This window comes from Scomber japonicus, chromosome 9, assembly GCF_027409825.1.
Source record: "Scomber japonicus isolate fScoJap1 chromosome 9, fScoJap1.pri, whole genome shotgun sequence".
Lineage (NCBI taxonomy): Eukaryota > Metazoa > Chordata > Actinopteri > Scombriformes > Scombridae > Scomber > Scomber japonicus.
The window spans coordinates 1,546,827-1,566,826 of NC_070586.1; the positions used below are offsets into that span (position 1 = coordinate 1,546,827).

General features: G+C 47.5%; 1 protein-coding gene across 1 annotated transcript in view; it reads right to left on the reverse strand.

The window, feature by feature from the left end:
- LOC128364189 (nucleus accumbens-associated protein 2-like) overlaps positions 1 to 17,016 on the reverse strand; it is a 22,666-nt gene extending 5,650 nt beyond the window's left edge. Inside the window, exons 1-4 of the mRNA XM_053324728.1 lie at positions 16,570 to 17,016; positions 13,444 to 13,652; positions 10,971 to 11,230; positions 5,947 to 6,123 (exon numbers count right to left, since the gene is read on the reverse strand). Of these exons, the coding sequence (XP_053180703.1) occupies positions 5,947 to 6,123; positions 10,971 to 11,230; positions 13,444 to 13,652; positions 16,570 to 17,016 (1,093 nt within the window). The remainder of the gene's footprint in view (positions 1 to 5,946; positions 6,124 to 10,970; positions 11,231 to 13,443; positions 13,653 to 16,569) is intronic.
- Positions 17,017 to 20,000: the final 2,984 nt, after the last annotated feature.

Consider the following 20,000-nt stretch of genomic DNA (forward strand, 5'->3'; position numbering starts at 1 on the left):
AAGACACAACGTTAAATAAAACTGTCGGCTTGGGTCCTTTTTTCTTTTTTTTGACTCTGTCCGTTTGGTGTAATTCTCTCTCTAATTCTCTGCTTTAGTGTGTCTGCTTCTCGCTTCCAGACAGTTTTGTGTTTAATTACTTTACTAAGAGCCTCGTCACCATGACAACACAATAGCAATGCAAAGAAGAGCAAGAAGAGCAGAAGACATGTTTAAAATGCACCGTTACTTTCCACCTTTCTGCTGCTGCTGTATCTGAGCCTCCAAAATAAAATGCTGCCGTCACATATCGTCACTTCTGTCTTCCTTCCTCCATTCTTTCCTTCTTCCCTTCCTTCTTCCCTTCCTTCTTCCCTTCCTTCTTCCTCTCCTTCTTCCCTTCCTTCTTCCTCCCTTCTTTCCTTCCTTCTTCCTGCCTCAGTTCCTCCTTTCTTTGCGTCTTCCTCCCTCCCTTCCTTTCCTTCTTCCCTTCCTTCTTCCCTTCCTTCTTCCTCTCCTTCTTCCCTTCCTTCTTCCTCCCTTCTTTCCTTCCTTCTTCCTCCCTCAGTTCCTCCTTTCTTTCCGCCAGTCACGTCTCTGAGGGGAAACAGTGAATGGCTGCACAGGCTCACATCAGAGCATCAGAGCTAATGCAAACACATTTCAAATCTCTACAATCCATCACCCAGACGTAAGAGTCACGCTGACTGGTCGACTCAAAGATCTGTGGAAGTATAAAAGAGACGAGGAAGTGAACGTCTGCAGGCGAAGCTCACAGCAGGAGGCGTCTGCAGCACGTCCCGCTGCACCTACTGGAGCATCACATGTTCACATACATATAGAAGCACTGCAGTATTATAGTGATGTAGTATGCAGTATTATAGTGATGTAGTATTACAGTATTACAGTAAAAGTACTGCAGTATTATAGTGATGTAGTATGCAGTATTACAGTAAAAGTACTGCAGTATTATAGTGATGTAGTATGCAGTATTACAGTAAAAGTACTGCAGTATTATAGTGATGTAGTATGCAGTATTACAGTAAAAGTACTGCAGTATTATAGTGATGTAGTATGCAGTATTACAGTAAAAGTACTGCAGTATTATAGTGATGTAGTATGCAGTATTACAGTAAAAGTACTGCAGTATTATAGTGATGTAGTATGCAGTATTACAGTAAAAGTACTGCAGTATTATAGTGATGTAGTATGTAGTATTACAGTTTAGTTTATACTACTTTATATACAGTTAGCTAGTTTATACTACTTTATATACAGTTAGCTAGTTTATACTACTTTATATACAGTTAGCTAGTTTACACTACTTTATATACAGTTAGCTAGTTTACACTACTTTATATACAGTTAGCTAGTTTATACTACTTTATATACAGTTAGCTAGTTTACACTACTTTATATACAGTTAGCTAGTTTATACTACTTTATATACAGTTAGCTAGTTTACACTACTTTATATACAGTTAGCTAGTTTACACTACTTTATATACAGTTAGCTAATTTATACTACTTTATATACAGTTAGCTAGTTTACTACTTTATATACAGTTAGCTAGTTTACACTACTTTATATACAGTTAGCTAGTTTACACTACTTTATATACAGTTAGCTAGTTTATACTACTTTATATACAGTTAGCTAGTTTATACTACTTTATATACAGTTAGCTAGTTTACTACTTTATATACAGTTAGCTAGTTTACACTACTTTATATACAGTTAGCTAGTTTACACTACTTTATATACAGTTAGCTAGTTTACACTACTTTATATACAGTTAGCTAGTTTATACTACTTTATATACAGTTAGCTAGTTTACTACTTTATATACAGTTAGCTAGTTTACACTACTTTATATACAGTTAGCTAGTTTATACTACTTTATATACAGTTAGCTAGTTTACTACTTTATATACAGTTAGCTAGTTTATACTACTTTATATACAGTTAGCTAGTTTACACTACTTTATATACAGTTAGCTAGTTTATACTACTTTATATATAGTTAGCTAGTTTGGTCCAGTGGTTCCCAACCTAGGGGTGGGGCCCCTCCAAAGGGTCAGCAGATAAATGTGAGGGCTGCTGAGATGATTAATGGGAAAGAAGAAAAAACAAAGTTCTGATACACAAATGTGTTTTCAGTGTTTGGACTTTTTCTCTAATCTTTGATTTTTGCTGAAATATTGGATCATTTGAACATTTATTGAAATGAAAGCATGTGAGAAGTTTAGAGGGAAGAATCAGTATTTGGTGGAGCTGTTAACAACTCATAGACATCTGAAATGTGAGCCGACTACACACTGCTGACTGGTTTCATCTTTAACTATGTGTTGGACTTTAAAAGCTTGTTATATTTTCCATTGAGTCAAATCTGCATCTGAAAAGTAACTAAAGCTGTTCAATAAATGTAGTTACAGAACCGGCCATGCCCCCTTATCTACCATCTGGAAGGTGTAGTGGGGCAGTTAACCCTCCTGTTGTCCTCAGGTCAAGGAAGGACAGAAGGAAGGAAGGAAAGGAGTAAGCAGGAAAAGAGGAAGGAAGGAAGGAAGGAAGGAAGGAATGAAGGAGGGAGGAAAGGAGGAAGGAATGAAGGAAGCAAAGGAAAGGAGTAGAGAATGAGGGAGGAAAGGAAGGCAGGAAAGAAGGAAGGAAAGAGGAAGGAATTTAGGAAAGAAGGAAGGAAGGACAGGAGGAAGGAAGGAAAGGAGTAAGGAGGAAAAGAGGAAGGAATTTAGGAGAGAAGGAAGGAAGGAAGGAAGGAAAGGAAAGGAGTAGGGAAAGGAGGAAGGAAGGAAGGAAGGAATGACGAAAAGAGGAGGGAATTTAGGAGAGAAGGAAGGGAGGAAGGGAAGGAACGGAAGGAAGGATGGAAGAAGGAGGGAGCAAAGAAAGAGGGAAGAAGGAAGGAAAGAAGGAACAGTCAAAAGAGAGATGGGGTCAATTTGACCCGGGAGGACGACACAATGGGCCTCTCATCAGCTTCAGTATACAGCTACCTGCACAGTTCCCTCCTGGTTCCTCAGAGACCCTCATCCTGGTCCTGGTGGGTTCAGGGTTGCAACGTAAACCAAGCAGTAATAAAAGACCACCAGATACCTGAACCCTACCTGCCACTAGCTCCAAGACCACCAGATACCTGAACCCTACCTGCCACTAGCTCCAAGACCACCAGATACCTGAACCCTACCTGCCACTAGCTCCAAGACCACCAGATACCTGAACCCTACCTGCCACTAGCTCCAAGACCACCACCAGATACCTGAACCCTACCTGCCACTAGCTCCAAGACCACCAGATACCTGAACCCTACCTGCCACTAGCTCCAAGACCACCAGATACCTGAACCCTACCTGCCACTAGCTCCAAGACCAACAGATACCTGAACCCTACCTGCCACCAGCTCCAAGACCACCAGATACCTGAACCCTACCTGCCACTAGCTCCAAGACCACCAGATACCTGAACCCTACCTGCCACTAGCTCCAAGACCACCAGATACCTGAACCCTACCTGCCACTAGCTCCAAGACCACCACCAGATACCTGAACCCTACCTGCCACTAGCTCCAAGACCACCAGATACCTGAACCCTACCTGCCACCAGCTCCAAGACCACCAGATACCTGAACCCTACCTGCCACTAGCTCCAAGACCACCAGATACCTGAACCCTACCTGCCACTAGCTCCAAGACCACCAGATACCTGAACCCTACCTGCCACTAGCTCCAAGACCACCACCAGATACCTGAACCCTACCTGCCACTAGCTCCAAGACCACCACCAGATACCTGAACCCTACCTGCCACTAGCTCCAAGACCACCACCAGATACCTGAACCCTACCTGCCACCAGCTCCAAGACCACCACCAGATACCTGAACCCTACCTGCCACTAGCTCCAAGACCACCACCAGATACCTGAACCCTACCTGCCACTAGCTCCAAGACCACCAGATACCTGAACCCTACCTGCCACTAGCTCCAAGACCACCAGATACCTGAACCCTACCTGCCACTAGCTCCAAGACCACCAGATACCTGAACCCTACCTGCCACTAGCTCCAAGACCACCAGATACCTGAACCCTACCTGCCACTAGCCCCAAGACCACCAGATACCTGAACCCTACCTGCCACTAGCTCCAAGACCACCAGATACCTGAACCCTACCTGCCACCAGCTCCAAGACCACCAGATACCTGAACCCTACCTGCCACTAGCTCCAAGACCACCACCAGATACCTGAACCCTACCTGCCACTAGCTCCAAGACCACCAGATACCTGAACCCTACCTGCCACTAGCTCCAAGACCACCACCAGATACCTGAACCCTACCTGCCACTAGCTCCAAGACCACCAGATACCTGAACCCTACCTGCCACTAGCTCCAAGACCACCACCAGATACCTGAACCCTACCTGCCACTAGCTCCAAGACCACCAGATACCTGAACCCTACCTGCCACTAGCTCCAAGACCACCACCAGATACCTGAACCCTACCTGCCACTAGCTCCAAGACCACCAGATACCTGAACCCTACCTGCCACCAGCTCCAAGACCACCACCAGACACCTGAACCCTAACTGCCACTAGCTCCAAGACCACCAGATACCTGAACCCTACCTGCCACTAGCTCCAAGACCACCACCAGATACCTGAACCCTACCTGCCACTAGCTCCAAGACCACCAGATACCTGAACCCTACCTGCCACTAGCTCCAAGACCACCAGATACCTGAACCCTACCTGCCACTAGCTCCAAGACCACCAGATACCTGAACCCTACCTGCCACCAGCTCCAAGACCACCAGATACCTGAACCCTACCTGCCACTAGCTCCAAGACCACCAGATACCTGAACCCTACCTGCCACTAGCTCCAAGACCACCAGATACCTGAACCCTAACTGCCACTAGCTCCAAGACCACCAGATACCTGAACCCTACCTGCCACTAGCTCCAAGACCACCAGATACCTGAACCCTACCTGCCACTAGCTCCAAGACCACCACCAGATACCTGAACCCTACCTGCCACTAGCTCCAAGACCACCACCAGATACCTGAACCCTACCTGCCACTAGCTCCAAGACCACCAGATACCTGAACCCTACCTGCCACTAGCTCCAAGACCACCACCAGATACCTGAACCCTACCTGCCACTAGCTCCAAGACCACCAGATACCTGAACCCTACCTGCCACTAGCTCCAAGACCACCAGATACCTGAACCCTACCTGCCACCAGCTCCAAGACCACCAGATACCTGAACCCTACCTGCCACTAGCTCCAAGACCACCAGATACCTGAACCCTACCTGCCACTAGCTCCAAGACCACCAGATACCTGAACCCTAACTGCCACTAGCTCCAAGACCACCAGATACCTGAACCCTACCTGCCACTAGCTCCAAGACCACCAGATACCTGAACCCTACCTGCCACTAGCTCCAAGACCACCACCAGATACCTGAACCCTACCTGCCACTAGCTCCAAGACCACCACCAGATACCTGAACCCTACCTGCCACTAGCTCCAAGACCACCAGATACCTGAACCCTACCTGCCACTAGCTCCAAGACCACCACCAGATACCTGAACCCTACCTGCCACTAGCTCCAAGACCACCACCAGATACCTGAACCCTACCTGCCACTAGCTCCAAGACCACCACCAGATACCTGAACCCTACCTGCCACTAGCTCCAAGACCACCACCAGATACCTGAACCCTACCTGCCACTAGCTCCAAGACCACCACCAGATACCTGAACCCTACCTGCCACTAGCCCCAAGACCACCAGATACCTGAACCCTACCTGCCACTAGCTCCAAGACCACCACCAGATACCTGAACCCTACCTGCCACCAGCTCCAAGACCACCACCAGATACCTGAACCCTACCTGCCACTAGCTCCAAGACCACCACCAGATACCTGAACCCTACCTGCCACCAGCTCCACCTTCTCTCCCGGGTCTCCCTCGGTGTAGAGGGACGGGTGACAGCGATACCCGATCTGACTGATCAGGCTGGCGGGTAGGGCCATGTTGTCTCGACCAACCAGCACGCAGGGCCGACGTTCATTAGCCAATGGGAGGGGCAGCATCTCCATCTTCTCTTGGACTAAACCAATGACAGAGAGAGAGAGAAAAGGGGGGGTGTTAGCAAAACCTGCAGGTGCTTTAACCCTTTATAGGACACTCATTGAAAGGAAGGGAGGAAGGAAGGGAGGAAGGAAGGTAGGGAGGAGGAAAGAAAGAGAGAAGGAGGGAGGGAGGAAAGGAAGGAAGGAAAGAAGGAAGGGAGGAGAGAAGGAGGGAGGGAGGAAGAACAGATGGAAGTAAGGAAAGGAAGGAAGGAAGGACAGAGGAAGGAAAGAAGGAAGGGAGGAGAGAAGGAGGGAGGGAGGAAAGGAAGGGAGGAGAGAAGGAGGGAGGGAGGAAGAACAGATGGAAGGAAGGAAAGGAAGAAGAAAGGGGGGGGGAGGAAGGAAAGAAGGAAGGGAGGAGAGAAGGAGGGAGGGAGGAAGAACAGATGGAAGTAAGGAAAGGAAGGAAGGAAGGACGGAAAGAAGGAAGGGAGGAGGGAGGGAGGGAGGAAGGGAGGAAGGAAGGTAGGGAGGAGGAAAGAAAGAGAGAAGGGAGGGAGGGAGGGAGGAAAGGAAGGAAGGAAAGAAGGAAGGGAGGAGAGAGGGAGGGAGGGAGGAAGAACAGATGGAAGTAAGGAAAGGAAGGAAGGAAGGCAGGAAGGACGGAGGAAGGAAAGAGAGAAGGGAGGGAGGGAGGGAGGAAAGGAAGGAAGGACAGAAGGAAGGGAGGAGAGAAGGAGGGAGGGAGGAAGAACAGATGGAAGTAAGGAAAGGAAGGAAGGAAGGACGGAGGAAGGAAAGAAGGAAGGGAGGAGAGAAGGAGGGAGGGAGGATGGACAGATGGAAGTAAGGAAAGGAAGGAAGGAAGGACGGAGGAAAGAAAGAGAGAAGGGAGGGAGGGAGGGAGGAAAGGAAGGAAGGAAAGAAGGAAGGGAGGAGAGAAGGAGGGAGGGAGGAAGAACAGATGGAAGTAAGGAAAGGAAGGAAGGAAGGACGGAGGAAGGAAAGAAGGAAGGGAGGAGAGAAGGAGGGAGGGAGGATGGACAGATGGAAGTAAGGAAAGGAAGGAAGGAAGGACGGAGAAAGGAAAGAAGGAAGGGAGGAGAGAAGGAGGGAGGGAGGAAAGGAAGGAAGGAAAGAAGGAAGGGAGGAGAGAAGGAGGGAGGGAGGAAGAACAGATGGAAGTAAGGAAAGGAAGGAAGGAAGGACGGAGGAAGGAAAGAGAGAAGGGAGGGAGGGAGGGAGGGAGGAAAGGAAGGAAGGAAAGAAGGACGGGAGGAGAGAAGGAGGGAGGGAGGAAAGGAAGGAAGGAAAGAAGGAATGGAGGAGAGAAGGAGGGAGGGAGGAAGAACAGATGGAAGTAAGGAAAGGAAGGAAGGAAGGACGGAGGAAGGAAAGAAGGAAGGGAGGAGAGAAGGAGGGAGGGAGGAAGAACAGATGGAAATAAGGAAAGGAAGGAAGGAAGGATGGAGGAAGGAAAGAAGGAAGGGAGGAGAGAAGGAGGGAGGGAGGAAGAACAGATGGAAGTAAGGAAAGGAAGGAAGGAAGGACGGAGGAAGGAAAGAAGGAAGTAAGGGTGTTAGCAAAACCTGCAGACAACAATATAAAAATAATATTAAAGATGTCAAGAGTCTTTGGCTGCAGTTCCTTTAATGTCCACTAGATGCTGCCTCTAAAGACTTAAGTCGGACTACACAATAAGAAAAAGTACAGAACAAATGCACGCTGATCTTGCCTGGTTGAAGGTGGAAGATAGATTAAGGCGGAGTCTTTTAACATTATTGTGGTATATATGTGTTTTTAAACAACCAACCTGCCGATACTCAAGAATAACGTTTTCTGGGAACAGACATGACCATGAGACAAGACAAGTGAGGAGGGGTCATGTTGTAATTCCTAAACCTAGAACAAATGCAATGAAAAAAACTGTTCTGTATAGAGCCAGTTTTCAATGGAATAAATTACCAGACTATATTATTCAAACTGCAAATAAAGAACGTTTTAAAAAACATATAAAAAGGTTATTCTTGGGTGGAGTATATTTAATGTATCATTGCTTGGTTGTTGTTTGTTTGTTTGTTTGTTTGTTTTCATTGTTTTTTGTTTCTTGTTTGATTGTTTGTTGTTTATAGTGTTGTCTCAATCATTTGTGTGTTTTGATACCAATTATGTAAGCTGGTTTTAATGGAATTGTACGAAGTTTGAAGTCACTGTTTTAAAGGGGGTGGGGGGGGGTCACTCTTTTTAGGTATGCATTTATGTTATATTGTAATTGGTTGTATTTATTTTAATATGGACCCCAGGAAGAGTAGCTGTTGCCTGAGTAACAGCTAATGGGGATCCAAATAAACTAAACTAAACACATTGACTTCAGACTCGACCTCGACCTCAAAAGACTTCAGACTCGACTCGGACTCGAGGCTGGAGACTCGCAAATGACCATTATTTATTTTCATGTTATCATTTATATTCTCATTATTTATTATCCGTCATTCGTCTTCTCTGTTTGGGAAGTGATCTCTGGCTGTGACTGAGGCTGACAGGAAGGAAGTGATCTCTGGCTGTGACTGAGGCTGACAGGAAGGAAGTGATCTTTGGCTGTGACTGAGGCTGACGGGAAGGAAGTGATCTCTGGCTGTGACTGAGGCTGACAGGAAGGAAGTGATCTTTGGCTGTGACTGAGGCTGACGGGAAGGAAGTGATCTCTGGCTGTGACTGAGGCTGACAGGAAGGAAGTGATCTTTGGCTGTGACTGAGGCTGACGGGAAGGAAGTGATCTCTGGCTGTGACTGAGGCTGACAGGAAGGAAGTGATCTCTGGCTGTGACTGAGGCTGACAGGAAGGAAGTGATCTCTGGCTGTGACTGAGGCTGACAGGAAGGAAGTGATCTCTGGCTGTGACTGAGGCTGACAGGAAGGAAGTGATCTCTGGCTGTGACTGAGGCTGACAGGAAGGAAGTGATCTCTGGCTGTGACTGAGGCTGACGGGAAGGAAGTGATCTCTGGCTGTGACTGAGGCTGACAGGAAGGAAGTGATCTCTGGCTGTGACTGAGGCTGACAGGAAGGAAGTGATCTCTGGCTGTGACTGAGGCTGACAGGAAGGAAGTGATCTCTGGCTGTGACTGAGGCTGACAGGAAGGAAGTGATCTCTGGCTGTGACTGAGGCTGACAGGAAGGAAGTGATCTCTGGCTGTGACTGAGGCTGACAGGAAGGAAGTGATCTCTGGCTGTGACTGAGGCTGACAGGAAGGAAGTGATCTCTGGCTGTGACTGAGCCCGTCTACTACTGTATATACTGGGTTAGAAACTCTCTGATTTCAAGACAGTGGCCCAGCAGGAGTCCCTTGGGTCGGTACATTTGGTGCTGCCTGCCTGATATATTTATTTTATTGTATTTTACAGCATTGTTAAAAAAACTCCTGTTAAAGAAAAATAAAGTTATGAAATTGAATTATTTTTTCCACATCACATTGCTGTAGATTCTAGTGAAACAATCATCAATACTGTCTTATATAGAGGATTTTACAGCTTATAGAATTTGAATTTGATTTAGTGTTTGCGAGAGACTTGAAACTTGACTTGGCTTGACTATCCATCCATCCATCCATCCATCCATCCATCCATCTATCTATCTATCTATCTATCTATCTATCTATCTATCTATCTATCTATCTATCTATCTATCTATCTATCTATCTATCTATCTATCTATCTATCTATCTATCTATCTATCTATCTATCTATCTATCTATCTATCTATCTATCTATCTATCTATCTATCTATCTATCTATCTATCTATCTATCTATCTATCTATTTATCTATCTATCTATCTATCTATCTATCTATCTATCTATCCATCCATCCATCCATCCATCCATCCATCCATCCATCCATCCATCCATCCATCCATCCATCCATCCATCCATCCATCCATCTATCTATCTATCTATCCTTGACTCAAGGAGAACAGGAGGGTTAATACTTCTGGAGGCTCAAACTATCACCAGTCTGTCTGAGTTAGTGGACATATTAATGTTAACTGGTCACCACTCTGTAGTTCTTAGCGGTCGTACCTTTCCTCCCTCCCTCCTTTCCTTCCTTCTTCCTTCCCTCCTTCCTCCCTCCTTTCCTTCCCTCCTTCCTTCCTTTTATAACTTACTGTAGTGGTTACTTCTCTCTTTCCTTCCTCCCTCCTTTCCTTCCCTCCTTTCCTCCCTCCTTCCCTCCTTCCTTCCTCTTATAACTTACTGTAGTGGTTACTTCTCTCTTTCCTTCCTCCCTCCTTTCCTTCCTTCCCTCCTTCTCTCTTTCTTTCCTCCCTCCCTCCTTTCCTTCCCTCCTTCCTTCCTCCTTTCCTTCCTCCCTCCCTCCCTCCTTTCTCCCTCCTTCCTTCTTCCTTTCCTCCCTCCTTTCCTTCCCTCCTTCCTTCCTCTTATAACTTACTGTAGTGGTTACTTCTCTCTTTCTTTCCTTCCTCCTTCCTTTCCTTCCCTCCTTCCTTCCTCTTATAACTTACTGTAGTGGTTACTTCTCTCTTTCCTTCCTCCCTCCTTTCCTTCCCTCCTTCCTCCCTCCTTTCCTTCCCTCCTTCCTTCCTCTTATAACTTACTGTAGTGGTTACTTCTCTCTTTCCTTCCTCCCTCCTTTCCTTCCCTCCTTCCTCCCTCCTTTCCTTCCCTCCTTCCTTCCTCTTATAACTTACTGTAGTGGTTACTTCTCACTTTCTTTCCTCCCTCCTTTCCTTCCCTCCTTCCTTCCTCTTATAACTTACTGTAGTGGTTACTTCTCTCTTTCCTTCCTCCCTCCCTCCTTTCCTTCCCTCCTTCCTCCCTCCTTTCCTCCCTCCTTTCCTTCCCTCCTTCCTTCCTCTTATAACTTACTGTAGTGGTTACCAGGGTGTCCGTAGATATGTTGGTATAGTCCCGGGTGGACGGCGTTGCCATAGTAATCCTCCTCCAGCTCCTCCTCGGTGGCGGGGTGGGACGGAGGAGAGTCTGTGGGGAGGCTGGACCCTCCTGGACTAGAGCGCCCCCCGCCTGCCAACAGGTAGGACTGCAGCCCTGGAACCAGACCTCCGCCTGCACTCAGGTAACACAGAGCACTTCCTCTGGAGGTCTGGAGCTCCCCCGACATGTCCACTCTGAGGACACAACAACAAGGACGAGTCAGGCCAGGAGGAGACGGGCATCCCTCCTTTCCTTCTTCCTTCCCCCCTCCTTTCCTTCTCTCTTTCTTTCCTTCCTCCTTCCTTCCTCCCTCCCTCCTTTCCTTCCTTCTTCCTTCCCTCCTTCCTCCCTCCTTTCCTTCCTTCCCCGCTCCTTTCCTTCTCTCTTTCTTTCCTCCCTCCTTCCTTCCTCCCTCCTTTCCTTCCTTCTTCCTTCCCTCCTTCCTCCCTCCTTTCCTTCCTTCCCCCCTCCTTTCCTTCTCTCTTTCTTTCCTCCCTCCCTCCTCCCTCCCTCCTTTCCTTCCTTCTTCCTTCCCTCCTTCCTCCCTCCTTCCTCCCTCCTCCCTCCCTCCTTTCCTTCCTTCTTCCTTCCCTCCTTTCCTTCCTCCCTCTCTCCTCCTCCCTTCCTTCCCTCCTTCTCTCTTTCTTTCCTCCCTCCCTCCGTTCCTTCCTTTCCTCCCTCCTTTCCTTCATCCCTCCTTCCTTCTTCCTTCCTCCATCCTTTCCTTCCATCCTTCCTTCCTCCTTTCCTTCCTCCCTCCCTCCCTCCTTTCCTTCCTTCCTCGTTTCCTTCCCTCCCTTCCCTCCTTCTCTCTTTCTTTCCTCCCTCCTTCCTTCCTCCCTCCCTCCTCCCTCCCTCCTTTCCTTCCTTCTTCCCTCCCTCCTTTCCAGGACAAGACGGGCTGGTGGGAGGCAAGGAGGCAAGGAGGAGACAGGGAGGGGACGAGGAAGTATAGCAGCTTACTTAGATGCAGAATTGGTTCATGAGACCAGAGAAAACATCTGAAGTTTGGTTTATACTTGAAATTAATCTCAAATGAAGTGTGCAGAAAAGGGAGGTGGTCCTGTTGATGTGAATATCGGGTGGATGACAAAATACGTAATAACAAAAGAAGAAGGGACATGATGAGTAGTACATGTGGTGATAACAGTTTTGTAAATGGTAAATGTTCTGTACTTATAAAGCACCTTTCTAGTCTGTGTGACCACTCAAACCGCTTTACATCACATCTCATTCACCCTTTCACACACATTCATACACTGATGGCAGGAGCTACCACGCTGGGTGCCAACCATAGACTGTATAAAAGAAACAGACGTAACATCCGTGACGTCACCCATTGGTTTGTGGACTGCTGCTCGGAAGCCAATAGTTTCTAATCTGGGCAGCGCCATCTTGAAAATTTCAGGTGCATGCTGGGAAAAATAAGAACACGGATTCTACTTATATGGGCATGAGGCGGGGCCATGGGCGGAGCGGGGAGGTTGCTATGGTTGCGAGGGCTGGATCTCGAGGACATTGGTCAATCAACCTGTCAATCAGGACGTAGCCCCGCCCCCTAATGCATACCCTGCTTTATCGTCACATATAAAATCAGGGAGGCCAAAATGTCCCAAATGAACATCATACTGCATTGAAGAAGGCTTTAAACTAGCGATTGAGACCATAAACACATTTTGAAAACGTTTACTGAGGTTAGAAATCAAGTGAGAAGTTGGTGAATTCTCCATTGACTTGTATAGAGACGGTCGCCCCCTGGTGGCCTTTTGATAGAAGGCAGCTCTAAATTACTTCCTGGTTGGCTTCTTTTCAGAGGACAGGAACTCCCCGCCTGATATAAACCCGTTCTTTAGGCCTCAGAGTTACCCACAATGCATTTGGTGATAAAACACTGAACTGCATGTCTTCACCTGGCCTCCTCTCCTCCTCCGTTCTCCTCAGTAGGAGGCGTGTTCTGTAAATATCCCAAAATATCCTTCCTTCCTTCTTTCCTTCCTTCCTTCCTTCCTTTCTCCCTTCCTTCCCTTCCCTCCCTTCCTTCCTCCTTTCCTTCCTTCTTCCCTCTTTTCTTTCCTTCCTTCTTCCTCCCTTGCTTCCCTTCCTTCCTCCTTTCTTTCCTTCTTCCCTCTTTTCTTCCCTTCCTTCCCTCCCTTCTTCCCTCTTTCCTTTCCTTCCTTCCTCCCTCCTTCCTTTCCTTCCTTCTTCCTCCCTTGCTTCCCGTCCTTCCTCCTTTCCTTCCTTCTCCCTTCCTCCCTCCTTTCCTTCCTTCTTCCTCCCTCCTTCCTTTCCTTCCTTCTTCCTCCCTTGCTTCCCTTCCTTCCTCCTTTCCTTCCTTCTTCCCGTGTTTCAGGCCTCAGAGTTACCCACGGTGCATTTGGTGATAAAACACTGAACTGCATGTGTTCACCTGGCCTCCTCTCCTCCTCCGTTCTCCTCAGCAGGAGGCGTGTCTGCTCGCTCCTGTTTGATCCTGCTGACGGCCAGCAGCAGCTCCTCGGGGCTCAGGGACGGCTGGTCTGGACTGGCCTCCTGCAGCTGGGGGGCGCTGTGCTGCTGCTGCTGCTGCTGCTGGACCATCGAGGCGTCGAAGCCCCCGAGCTCATCTGCTGAGGTCGTCTGTAATCCATCAAAGTGTTAAAATAAAGTTAACACAGAGGGAAGGAAGGGAGGGAGGAAGGAAGGAAGGAAAGGAGGAAGGAAGGAAGGAAGGAAGGAAGGAAAGAAAAGAAGACAAGAAGGACAGAGAGAAGGAAGGGAGGGAGGAAGGAAAGGAAGACAAAAAGGACAGAGAGAAGGAAGGGAGGGAGGAAATTACAGAGGGAAGGAAGGAAGGAAGGAAAGAAAAGAAGACAAGAAGGACAGAGGGGAGGGAGGAAGGAAGGAAGGAAAGAGGGAGGGAGGAAGGAAGGAAGGACAGAGGTGCTGCTGGACCATCGAGGCGTCGAAGCCCCCGAGCTCGTCTGCCGAGGTCGTCTGTAATCCATCAAAGAGTTAAAATAAAGTTACTTCTTTCCTTCCTCCGTCCTTCCTTCCTTCCTTTCCTTACTTCCATCTCTTCTTCCTCCCTCCCTCCTTCTCTCCTCCCTTCCTTCTTCCCTTCCTCCCTCCCTCCTTCTCTCTTTCTTCCTTCCTTCCTTCTTTCCTCCGTCCTTCCTTCCTTTCCTTACTCCCTCCTTCATTCCTTCCTTCCTTCCTTCCTTTCCTCCGTCCTTCCTTCCTTTCCTTACTCCCTCCTTCATTCCTTCCTTCCTTCCTTCCTTTCCTCCGTCCTTCCTTCCTTTCCTTACTCCCTCCTTCATTCCTTCCTTCCTTCCTTCCTTCCTTCCTCCCTCCCTCCCTTCCTTTCAATGAGTGTCCTATAAAGGGTTAAACTGCAGAGCTAAAGAGATGCTGAGGGCTGATAACTGAAACATCTTCAGAGTCAGAACTTTATCTGTAAGCTTATTGAGACTCGTCCATTAACCTCATCATGAAATCTCACTTCATTAGAAATCACAGCCTTGAGAAATAATCACAAAGGTAAGAGCAAATACTTTGTCTTTCCTTCCTCCATCCCCCTTTCTTCTTCCTTCCTTCCTTCCTTCTTTCCTCCGTCCTTCCTTCTTCCCTCCTTTCCTTCCTTCTTCCCTCCTTTCCTTCCTTCCTTCCTTCTTTCCTCCGTCCTTCCTTCCTTTCCTTACTCCCTCCTTCATTCCTTCCTTCCTTCCTTCCTTTCCTCCCTCCCTCCTTCTTTCCTTCCTCCGTCCTTCCTTCTTTCCTTTCCTTACTTCCATCTGTTCTTCCTCCCTCCCTCCTTCTTTCCTTCCTCCATCCCCCTTTCTTCTTCCTTCCTTCCTTCCTTCCATCTTCCTTCCCATCCTCCCTCCCTCCTCTCTCTTTCTTCCTTCCTTCTTTCCTTCCTCCGTCCTTCCTTCCTTTCCTTACTCCATCCCCCTTTCTTCTTCCTTCCTTCCTTCCTTCTTCCTTCCCTTCCTTCTTTCCTTCCTTTATCCCCCTTTCTTCTTCCTATCCTTTATCTTTGAAAACAGACGAATAGATGCTGTGAAATCACTGATTGCTGCATCGTGTCCACAGGCAGAGCCGGCCCGTGGCATAGGCAGTATAGGCAAATGCTAAGGGCGCCGTCCATCCTCCCTCCTTCTCTCCTCCCTTCCTTCTTTCCTTCCTCCGTCCGTCCTTCCTTCCTTTCCTTACTCCATCCCCCTTTCTTCTTCCTTCCTTCCTTCCTTCCTTCCTTCTTTCCTTCCTCCGTCCTTCCTTCCTTCCTTTCCTTACTTCCATCTGTTCTTCCTCCCTCCCTCCTTCTCTCCTCCCTTCCTTCTTTCCTTCCTCCATCCCCCTTTCTTCTTCCTTCCTTCCTTCCTTCTTCCTTCCCTTCCTCCCTCCCTCCTTCTCTCTTTCTTCCTTCCTTCCTTCTTTCCTCCCTCCCTCCTTCTCTCCTCCCTTCCTTCTTTCCTTCCTCCATCCCCCTTTCTTCTTCCTTCCTTCCTTCTTCCTTCCCTCCTCCCTCCCTCCATTCCTTCCTTTCCTCCCTCCTTTCCTTTCCTCCTTTCCTTCCTCCCTGACCCTACTTGGTATCATGTCTTAATATGAAGATAATAAGCCCACATTCATTTAACCCTTAAACAGACAACGTGCACCAGGAGATACACACTCTTTAACTTCCTGTCGTCCTCCCGGGTCAAATTCACCCCTTCTGTTTTGACTGTTCCTTCTTTCCTCCCTTACTTCCTTCCTTTCTTCTATCCTTCCCTTCCTCCCTCCCTTCCTTCCTTCCTCCCTCTTTTCCTTCCTTATTCCTCCCTTCCTTCCCTTCCTCCCTCCTTTCCTTCCTTTTTTCCTCCTTTCCTTCCCTTCCTTCCTTTCCGTCCTCCCTCCTTTCCTTCCTTTTTTCCTCCTTTCCTTCCTTCTTTCCTTTCCGTCCTCCCTCCTTTCCTTCCTTCTTCCTACCTTCCTTCCTTCCTACCTTCCTTCCTTTCTCTCTCCTTCCTTTCCTTCCTTCTTCCTCCCCTCCTTTCCTTCCTTCTTCCCTCCTTTCCTTCCTTCTTCCTTCCTTCCTTCCTTCCTTCGTCCTTCCTTACTTTAGGTGCAAATGATATAACTAGTAAGGATTTTTTACATCTAATTTTCCCTCCTGCCTGTTTAAGGGTTAACTGCATAGCAAAGCCTGTTAAATAGGAATACTAATAATAATAATAATAATAATAGTGATGACACGTTACTTTCCTAAGACGCCCCCCCCCCCTCCCCCCCGCCTAGGGCGCCACATTGGTTAGGGCCGGGTCTGTCCACAGGTCACGATGCAGCCAGGCAGCAGCTGAACTGGACTGGGACAATAAAACTTAACATTAGAGTTATTTAGAGTAATTATGTCTCAGGTCAAACGCTGTTCTTACTTTGCTGATCCTTCTCTTTGTCTTTCCTAATGAGCTCTACAGCTGCTCTTCCTACTCCGTCTACCTGAACTGACTCTTTCTGTAGCTGCTGGACTAACCTGGTCTATACAGAACTCTCTGAGCAGAGCCAAACCCACCTGTGAGTCACAGCAGAGAGGGGAGGAGGAGGAGGAGGCCTTCATCATCATCAGCTCCATGCCTCGCTCCACGATGTTCTGGATCTGCAGATACCCAGCGGTGTACATGAGGACCAGCTGCTCGCTGGCAGCCATGCTGAGACGTCCCGTGTAGCAGAACGACAGAATCTGCTGGAAACACGTCGGCGTCACCGAGGACGGCAGCTCGAACACTGCCTGGGAGGAGGAAGAGGAGGAGGAAGAGGAAGAGGACTCGGCCGCAGAGCTGAACAGGTCTCTGAAGTAGAGTGAGGAGGCGGCGAGGACGGCCCTGTGCGCCTTGAAGGCCTGACCCTGCACCAGGATGGAGACGTCACAGTAGTGTCCCTGCAGGCGCTGCTCGTTCAGGCTGCCCAGCACGCTGCTGCCGAAGTCCGGGATCTCAACCTGCAGCAGACCCTCCGACATGGTGGACGCGCTCACTCCACAGGAGGATGGGACAGGAAGTGGCTGAGGGTTCAGACTAGCCGGCGGCTAGGAGGAAACGTTCCTGACCAGCCAGAGTTAGACTGACAGAGAGGAGGAGGAGGAGGGGGGGGGGTGTTTAAGTGTCAGGGATGCAGCAGATATCACCTCCAAAATGTTTCAGATCCATTTTGTTGTGGAAGGAAGAGTCGGGTCAGAGGTCAGAGGTCAGAGGTCAGGACTGGAGGTGGAGGAGGAGAAGTCAGAGCGAGTGGAGGAGGACGAGGCTGTAGATCATCAGGGTGGAGGTCAACTCAACACGTAGAAACAGCTGGAGGAGACAGAGGGAAGGAGACGGACAGAGAGGACGGAGAAGATTAAAAGACACAAGACAAACATGTGAGACGCTTTCTGTTCACTCTGAACTGATTTAATAACTATTATAAATATAAAACCATTTAAAGAACAAGTTGACAAAGAACAGGTCTAAATATTATCTCATAATATTAGAAAAACAAACATATTAAAGTATTATTATCAACTTCAGGTGAGACTACAACATGAATAACATTTCTCACTGTCCATATTCATTATTGGATAACAATCATTTATAGTTATGATAACATTTCACCTGAATCTGATTTAACCACTGACATAAAAGCACAAATTATTATTATTACGTGTAACTCACATTTTAAATTACACAAAAAGTGTACAAAATTATGTAAATGTAATTAAAATATCTAATAAATGTGATAAAATAGGATACATGGAAAAAAGAAAAATGTATGTGGTTAACATTTTTTAACATTTTAAATGATTGTAAAATGTAAAAGAATAAAAAAATCACATTCAACAAACTCCACTGTCTGATGAAGAGTGAGGAAGCATTGAGTTGAAACTATTCACATGTTATATTTCACATTATGAAAACATGAATTCCACATGTATGGGAATAGTTCACATTATTAATTCATGAATGAAACACAAGCACAGACGTTCTGAGTTCATTACATTTAGTTAATCTGAGTATTAAACCCAACGTCATGTATATCACGCTGATGTTTCACCACATGACTGACGGTCAGCGTAGAGTCTCAACAGGTTTCAGCCCTTAAAGGAATTTGAGGGAAACAGTAGAAGGAAATATGTTAAATGCTTTTCCTTAAAAGCTCAGACTCAGCTTTTTATTCCCTCCTTTGATGACATCACCGTGTGGTGACTCAGGTAATCATCTCTGCACTGCACGCTGCACAGACACACCCTGGACAACATTTCCACATCTCTGTGGTCACTGAGAAGTTGAAGCACCACAGGTCAGCGAAACTTTGCTCTCTAATCAGTTTTTCTCACAAGAGAGAAAAACAAAGCCCAGAATATGTTAGCAGTATCAGACCTGAGTGAGCCACTGTGTCTGTCACCAGAGAGAGAAGGTGTTATATAAGAGTCAGATGATCCTACAGAGAACAGGCAGGTGAAAACTTACAGCCTGACTGCTCATTATTAAAGGTACAAACATATTTCCACAAACTGTTTGTTAGATATAAGTGAACAGCTGAGAATCCAACTAAAGACCCCATATATGGAGACCCCAGCTCTGTGGGCAAATGGGAAGAGAGTATGGACCCCAGAATGAATGAAGGATTTAAGATAGTTACAATCATCAATGATTAAATCACAAACAAGCCAAGCATCTTATTTCCATTGTGTTCAGGTTCACATCTAGAGACCTTAAAGGAAGGGTCACATCTGGGGACCTTAAAGGAAGGGTCACATGTGGGGACCTTAAAGGAAGGGTCACATCTGGAGACCTTAAAGGAAGGGTCACATCTAGAGACCTTAAAGGAAGGGTCACATCTGGGGACCTTAAAGGAAGGGTCACATCTGGGGACCTTAAAGGAAGGGTCACATCTAGAGACCATAAAGGAAGGGTCACATCTGGGGACCATAAATGAAGGGTCACATCTGGGGACCTTAAAGGAAGGGTCACATCTGGGGACCATAAAGGAAGGGTCACATCTGGGGACCATAAAGGAAGGGTCACATCTAGAGACCTTAAAGGAAGGGTCACATCTAGAGACCTTAAAGGAAGGGTCACATCTGGGGACCTTAAAGGAAGGGTCACATCTGGGGACCTTAAAGGAAGGGTCACATCTGGGGACCATAAAGGAAGGGTCACATCTGGGGACCTTAAAGGAAGGGTCACATCTGGAGGCCATAAAGGAAGGGACACATCTGGGGACCTTAAAGGAAGGGTCACATCTGGGGACCTTAAAGGAAGGGTCACATCTGGGGACCTTAAAGGAAGGGTCACATCTGGGGACCATAAAGGAAGGGTCACATCTGGGGACCATAAAGGAAGGGTCACATCTAGAGACCTTAAAGGAAGGGTCACATCTAGAGACCTTAAAGGAAGGGTCACATCTGGGGACCTTAAAGGAAGGGTCACATCTGAGGACCTTAAAGGAAGGGTCACATCTGGGGACCATAAAGGAAGGGTCACATCTGGGGACCTTAAAGGAAGGGTCACATCTGGGGACCTTAAAGGAAGGGTCACATCTGGGGACCTTAAAGGAAGGGTCACATCTGGGGACCATAAAGGAAGGGTCACATCTGGGGACCTTAAAGGAAGGGTCACATCTGGGGACCTTAAAGGAAGGGTCACATCTGGGGACCTTAAAGTAAGGGTCACATCTGGGGACCTTAAAGGAAGGGTCACATCTGGGGACCATAAAGGAAGGGTCACATCTGGGGACCTTAAAGGAAGGGTCACATCTGGGGACCTTAAAGGAAGGGTCACATCTGGGGACCATAAAGGAAGGGTCACATCTGAGGACCTTAAAGGAAGGGTCACATCTGGGGACCTTAAAGGAAGGGTCACATCTGGGGACCTTAAAGGAAGGGTCACATCTGAGGACCTTAAAGGAAGGGTCACATCTAGAGACCATAAAGGAAGGGTCACATCTGGGGACCATAAAGGAAGGGTC